The sequence below is a fragment of the Pyxicephalus adspersus genome, chromosome 12 (genome assembly GCF_032062135.1).
Source record: "Pyxicephalus adspersus chromosome 12, UCB_Pads_2.0, whole genome shotgun sequence".
NCBI lineage: Eukaryota > Metazoa > Chordata > Amphibia > Anura > Pyxicephalidae > Pyxicephalus > Pyxicephalus adspersus.
In genome coordinates, this window is record NC_092869.1 from 2,631,060 (window position 1) to 2,638,669 (window position 7,610).

Sequence of the window (7,610 nt, forward strand, 5' to 3'; positions counted from 1 at the left end):
CATCTGCACCTGACATATCCCAGACCCAACATCTGCACCTGGCATATTCCAGACCCAACATCTTCACCTGGCATATCCCAGACCCAGCATCTGCACCCCACAAATCCCAGACCCAACACCTGCACCCGGCATATCCAAGACCCAACATCTGCACCTGTCATTTTCCAGACCTAACACCTGCACCCTGCATATGCCAGACCCAACATCTCCACCTGGCAAATCCCAGACCCAACATCTGCACCTGGCATATTCCAGACCCAACATCTGCACCTGGCATATACCAGACCCAACACCTGCACCTGGCATATCCCATGCCCAACATCTGCACCCCACAAATCCCAGACCCAATACCTGCACCCGGCATATCCAAGACCCAACATCTGCACCTGGCATTTTCCAGACCCAACATCTTCACCTGGGATATTCCAGACCCAACACCTGCACCTGGCATACCCCAGACCCAACATCTGCACCTGGCATATTCCAGGCCCAACATCTGGCCCCCACAAATCCCAGACCCAACACCTGCACCCGGCATATCCCAGACCCAACATCTGCACCTGGCATATTCCAGACCAAACATCTCCACCTGGCATATCCCAGACCCAACACCTGCACCTGGCATATTCCAGACCCAACATCTCCACCTGGCATATCCCAGACCCAACATCTGCACCCCGCATATCCAAGACCCAACACCTGCACCTTGTATATAGCAGGCCCAACAACTACACCTGGCATATCCCATCCCAGACCCAACACTTGCACCTGGCATATTCCAAACCCAACACCTGCACCTGGCATATTCCAGACATAACAACTGAACCTGACATACCCCAGACACTACCTTTCCACCTGGCATATTGAACTTGTACCCTACACTTGCACCTGGCTTTCTTGCTGGGCTAGCCAGGTGCAAATAAATCATTAGCTCTAACCAGCAGGGGAGCCATGAGCATGTGAAAAGTCAGGTTCTTCTTACCCCTGGTCCCCTTGGTGGCCAACTATTCCCACAGAAAAAAGGCAGATAAGGGTCTCAGGCTGAAGAAGACACAGGTACAAAAGCTGATAGTATAGGAAATAGAATGAGTGTATACCGTGACCAGATCAAGTATTTTTATACATTTAGTTGACCAAACCCTATAAGTAAACTGTGTAAAAAGCATTTTTTTCAGGTCAAAAGTGCACATATATGTGTTCAAATGAAAGGTGTAATTAATACAAGCATAATTCCCAATTCACAAAGCATACATACATTTTGTACAAAATAAGTAATAATTTCTTATCCCAGGTTCCCTTTTTTACATCCCAGGTTCACTTTTTTTACATATGATTAGTTAACAAATCATATATATGATTAATATTTAGTATTATATATATATATATATATATATATATATATATATATATAATAGTTAACATTTGCAAAACTATTGGTATACATTGTTAATTGAGGATTAAAAAGATACACTAATCAAATTATTAACGTGTGTGCTGCATGTCTATCCATTTAAATGACCTATATGTACATTACTTGTTGATGCAAGCACCGCTGTTGCCCAGTTTATGATGTCTACAAATTAATATTTCTTATGTAGTGTACCTTTATGAACAGACTGTATCCTTACGAGAACCATCTCTTAATATTATATAACCATCTAGTATATTATTATATAGATTGACATTCCAAAATCTGGCAACCTCTGGACCTGAGGAGTGGCAAATTTTTTTTTATATTTACCTCCACACACTGGCCAGTCTTCCTCTAGCAGCACCCGCGGACATAGATCGAGGGAGCAGGCAGCAGGGACATAACAACGTGTATTTAGTTTACAAAGCAAGTGTTTCTGCAGAACAGCGTCATCAAAACATTAGTGGCCAAACAGTGTACTGCAGTCCCTGTATTTAACATTCAATTCAAAATTCATGCCAGGAAACTGAAGGATCCGAATTAAAGATGGGCATATTTTCGATTGTCAACCTTTGTTACCTAATTTATACATCTTGTTACATAATTATACATTATATCACTTAACCCCTCCCCCAGACATGAACTTGCTTGTGGGGCAGCCCTTGCACCTACACTTAATTGGCTAATAAAATTGCTTTATGAGCTATTTTGTTCTCCTATGGAAACAGCATTTCCTGCCACTTCACAGCCCCAATGCTGCCTGCTCCCAGGTGTCAGAGCAGACAGGCATATACCCTGAACATGGCTGGCAGTACCCCAAACATGACAGGCATCCTTTTAAGAAACGTCACTTCATCTATATAGTATATGCCAGTGTATACTCAATCCACCCTATATTACCTGACCACTTATGAATAAATAGGCAGAGCCATTTGTCTGACAGCTCTTTGCCTGATGTTCACTGGGACCAAGGCCGTGTGATTTACCCTATGTTTACAATCCCTGCTACCACCAATAGAAGGACCACTGCTAGGATATAACCCTACAATTACTGTTACCAACACAGCACTATGGATTGGACCACTACTGATATGCAATAGAAAGTAAGTTCATACAATAGAAATCTAGTTATCTTGAACCTTTATAAGCCATATGATCTCACTACTCCAATATTTATTCCCCCTAAATCCCCTAAATGGACAATTAAGAGACATATGTCTATATACCAGCAGATCCCTACAAATAATTAGTATTCTTTTATCATCAGAAAAAGTAAGTTTCCTATTTATATATATTTGTAATTGATTATTAATTGATAGAATAATAATCGATTCTTTCCATTGATCATTCTAATAGGACGCTGCATTACTGTACATCTGGCTCCCTGCAGATACTATAATCGATTAGGCATTTCATCGCCCATTATAAAGTAAATACATCAAAATCGAATATATTTATGATTTTGTATAATACTAAATTAGATTTATGATAAACCGTATCACGATTATACTATTATTTTACATCCAATTCATAGATCATAAATCTCTGTACATTGAACATGTACCGTCAGTTGATTCAGCAGTTTACAAAAGGCAAGACAAAAGCTAGCATATATTGCCAGGGATCTTCCCTGTTCTCTTCTTCCTAAACTACAGTCCAGGACGATGCAAAGCCATGTGAGTCTAATTTAAGCAACGTCTAGAAACCTCTGGAAGAACCCTGGCTAAGAAACTGATCTAGACCAGTGGTCGGCAACTGGTGGTACGCGCGAAAATCTTGGTGGGCCGTGGCTCCGGTGCATCCCCAAAGCAGGGTCAGGAAAAGGACCCCGCTGGGAAGTTGCACAGGCCAGAATCACGGACCATATCTCCCGTACAGATCGTAGACTCAGGGAAATGGGCCGGTTGTCTCTGTGGAGACCCCACCCATCACAGGCTCAGACTTGCAATGGGAGAGTGGGGGGTTCTGTCATCATGACTTCACTAAATGGGAAGTTTCCTTCCCTGTGAGTGACGAGCCGGTATATTTAGTGGTCCGCTGGTTCGGAAAGGTTGGTGACCACTGATGTAGACCATCAGTCCTGGGTCCAGGTTCAGTGGTGTCCATCCTAAAATGTATTATCAGTTTATGTAGACTTTCACACCAGACAAAGAACTGGCTACTTTAAAACTGAGAACTAATGAATTATCAGATATTCCTTTTTCTATTTTCTCATGTCATTGATTTTACACTTGTGAAATGTCTATAGTTAGAATTCAGGAAACCAGAAAAGTGTTAGAACTTCTGCTGCAACGTAAGAGAGCTACAGCTCACCCATACAAGCTACTATGCCGGACTTCTTTCTCATCGCCTTTCTGTGTAAGTAGAAAAGTTTATATTTCTTTATATTATTTTTAGAGTTAGGATTCAGTTACTAAAGGAAACAATGAAAGCAGCTGACTGTTATATAAGTAAAGGTAAAGGTCAGGATCAATGCTAGGGGACACTGCATGAACTGAGTCTGTTGGCAAGTTATATCTTCTATTCTAGTACAATTAAACCTTATCTTATATAGAAAGGGTGGAGAGTTTGGTAACTCCATGGGGTTGGTGACTGATTGACCTGGACTGCATACTGATCAAATATAACTTCATAAAGTCAGTGGTGGGAGAAGAAGGTTAGATATTGAACATTACCATCTCACATATCATTTTACAGAATCCAAAGTCTTATAACTAATTATCCCCCCAGGAGCTGACAATCAATAATATACAGAATTAATCTAAAGTCATTAGCATTAACACTAACCAGTATGTTTCTGAGATGTGGATGAAAAGCCATTCCAACACAGGGATCTAATGGTAAATGGACATGCAAGAACATTATGTAAGGGGGCAGTCACAGCGGAAAATAAAGACAATTGGAGACTTTGGAAACTATTCTCTCCTTCTCCTAGATCCTCTGTTTTTGACACTGTTATCTCCCCCTTCTAATACAAATCATGGCTCCATTGGTATCAGTGACACTGCTCTCTCTTGGTTTGCTTCCTATCTGTCTGACCGCTCCATTCCTCCTCTCCCACTCTCCTCCCTGTTGGTCAGTCCTTGGACCGGTTCTCTTTTCTCTGTACACCTCCTCTCTCGGTAGTCTCATATCCTCCTTTGGCTTACATCTGTATGCTGATGACACTCAGATCTATCTGTCCCCGCTTGACCTGTCTCCCTCAGTCCTGGATAAGGTCTCATGCTGCCTGTCAGCCATCTCATCATGGATGTCTGACCGATTCCTGAACCTGGATAAAGGGGAACTCATCATCATCCCCCCCTCAAACTCCAAATCTCCCCCTGACATATATCTAACTGTTATAACACTGTTATTCCCCCTCCCCTCAGACACGTTGTCTTGGTGTCACCTTCTATTCTATGTTATATTCAGAACATTTCCAGGTCCGGTCACTTTCACCTATGTAACATCTCCAAAATTCGCCCCTACCTGTCCCCTGAGACCACCAAACTCCTTGTACATGCTCTTATCATCTCTCGTCTGGACTACTGTAACATCCTTCTCTCTGGTATTCCACTAACCCGACTCTCTCCACTACAATCTATTATGAATGCTGCAGCCAGACTCATCCATCCTTCCCTCCGCTCCTCTTCCGCTGCATCTCTTTGTAGTTCTCTCCATTGGCTTCCATTTCACCTTAGAATCAAATTTAAGCTCCTGTGCTTTGCCTTCAAATCCCTCCACAGTTATTGTCCCACTTACATTTCTGACCTGATAGAAAAATACCCCCCAGTCGCTCTCCGCTCCTCCAATGACCTACTAATGACTTCCTCACTCATAACCTTGTAACAGGCACAGCTCCAAGACTTTTCTAGAGCTTCCCAAACTCTGGAATTGATCATCCTATTCGACTTGCTCCTACTTTCTGCTACATTAAAAGAGCAATCAAAACCCATCTGTAAGGCCCTGGTCAGAACCTATACTCACCAGGCAATGGCCAACAACAGCAAATAACACAAATCATACTCCAGCATGCTTCAGCCCAGCTAAAGTCTACAGCAGGGACAGATCAGTGGTAGCAGAGAGGCTATGAAGCCCCAGGAGCCAACGGCAGCACAGGACTGATATTAGGAACATTCGTCCCAGCACAACTCTAAATCCCTTCTAAACCCTTCATATGCACACAGTCTCCGAGCAGGGGATGACTAGAGACCATTCACATCCGAAGGGAAACCAGGGATGCCACAAGCTGCAGAGCAGAGGACTGACAGCCATTTGAATGACGTTCCTTGCTGCTGCTGCAAGCGATGCCAATGAGGAGAATAAGCAGGTCTCATTGACCTGTGGCAGCCTACAGCATGGAATCGGCAGACATATAATCGTCTCGTAACACCTACCGGTCTTCTTCTGTCTCCTAAACCCTCACTACTCCATATCCTGTTGTGTGACACTTCTCCCACATCCTAGATTGTAAGCTCTTCGGGGCAGGGTCCTCTCCTCCTCCTTTATCATTGTTTGTATCTGTCTGTCATTTGCAACCCCTATTCATTCTACAGCACTGCGTAATATGTTGCTTAGTATTTCTAATCTTCGAGTGACCCAAGAAAAAGGGATCCTGTAAACATGCTTGAGATGAAGAAAATGTAAAATTTACAACCTAACCAAAATGAATAAAAATCATTGAAATACATCAGATGTGTTTTAATGACTTTGAAGGATGCTTTCTAAAAAGTGTATTTTTTTCTTTTCAGTATTGAACCTTGGAAAATCTGGTAAGTACAGAGCCAATGCCTATAATGTGCCATAAATATAATAATAATAAAAACTAATATTTGTGGATTTAATGCACGAGTGTCAAACCTAAATGCACAATGGGTCAACATTAAAAACTTGCTGGCCAACATTGAAATTTATTGAAAAGTTTTTCCATCTCATTAGATAAAAAACCCTTTTCATATGGAAAGAAACAGGATTTGCTTCACATTCAATCTGGAACAAGCCTATAACAGAAAAAGTTTAATTTTATTTAAGAAAAAATCTTATCTTTCTCTATTTGCAGCCTTCTGAGTTAAATTTCAATGGAAACCTTTTTGCACAGGCTAATAATAATAACAATATTCTTGAAAATGAAAATCCAACCATTTTAGTCCATGCCTTGGCGTAACAAGGAAAAGCTGAGGGGGATTGCTGGAAATGTCAGACGCGGCCAATGCGGAGCTAAATCTTATGAGTGGCCCATTGCTGGAACTCCCTCCTCATTGAAATAGCACCGCTACTAAAATTCCCAGCATTACCTGCGTCTATAAAACAGTCCAATGCGGGGCCACGTATAGGCAGAGAGCCCGCTGGTCTATAGACGGGAATTGTAGTAGTGGTGCTATTTCAATGCAGTGGCGGGCCAGCTGCAGTTCATAGTTAGCATCCCTTTGGGGGCCAAAAAAAAGGACATTGGGGGCCAGAGTTTGACACCCCTGATTTAATGTGTGTGTTTATGTGTGAGCTCCTCTCTTCAATAGGAGGTGCCATCAGACCCGTGGTGACCCTCGCACCCAACTGGGGGAATATATTATACTATGACAATGTGACTCTAACATGCGATGTGCCGTCTACTGGACCAGAGGAACCCCGGACCTATTCCTGGTACAGAAACAAATCACTGATATCAGGAGGACAACAGAGGCTTCAAATCATTTCATCGTCTGTACAGGACACCGGAGATTACCAGTGCCAGACCGGTGCCGGTGATATCAGTGACCCAGTCTTCCTAAATGTTAGCAAGAGTGAGTCAAACTTCATACATAACTGTTGTCTGTTAGGTGTGAATATTACCATTTAAATAACATTTTTATTGTTATTGCAGATTTTGTCATCCTGCAGAGACCCCCCTCGGCCATATATGAAGGAGACCCCCTGACACTCAGATGTCATTCTCAAAAAGATTTTACTGCTAAAAATACAAAATTCTACAAGGATGACAAAGAAATGCAATCATCAGACACCGACCCTGAGCTCTATATTCCCATAATACATAGAAATATGTCCGGAATGTACAAATGTACTAATAGAATACAACGTAAAGATTCTTCAACTGTGAGTGAGCACTCGGATGTATTCAGGATGTCAGTGAAAGGTAAATTCCTGATATGTAATACACATTGTAATGTAATACACATCCTGTAATATAATACACATTGTAATGTAATACACATCCTGTAAT

The 7,610-nt window shown here is 42.0% G+C and overlaps 1 protein-coding gene across 2 annotated transcripts in view; it reads left to right on the forward strand.

Annotated features, from left to right (window-relative positions):
* The first annotated feature begins 3,460 nt into the window (after window positions 1-3,460).
* The window catches only part of LOC140342003 (low affinity immunoglobulin gamma Fc region receptor III-B-like), a 14,350-nt gene continuing 10,200 nt past the window's right edge, over window positions 3,461-7,610 (forward strand). For both annotated transcript variants that reach the window (XM_072427985.1, XM_072427987.1), the window contains exons 1-4: window positions 3,461-3,769; window positions 6,145-6,165; window positions 6,910-7,173; window positions 7,254-7,523. In XM_072427985.1, the coding sequence (XP_072284086.1) occupies window positions 3,739-3,769; window positions 6,145-6,165; window positions 6,910-7,173; window positions 7,254-7,523 (586 nt within the window). In that variant the 5' untranslated portion in view covers window positions 3,461-3,738. The remainder of the gene's footprint in view (window positions 3,770-6,144; window positions 6,166-6,909; window positions 7,174-7,253; window positions 7,524-7,610) is intronic.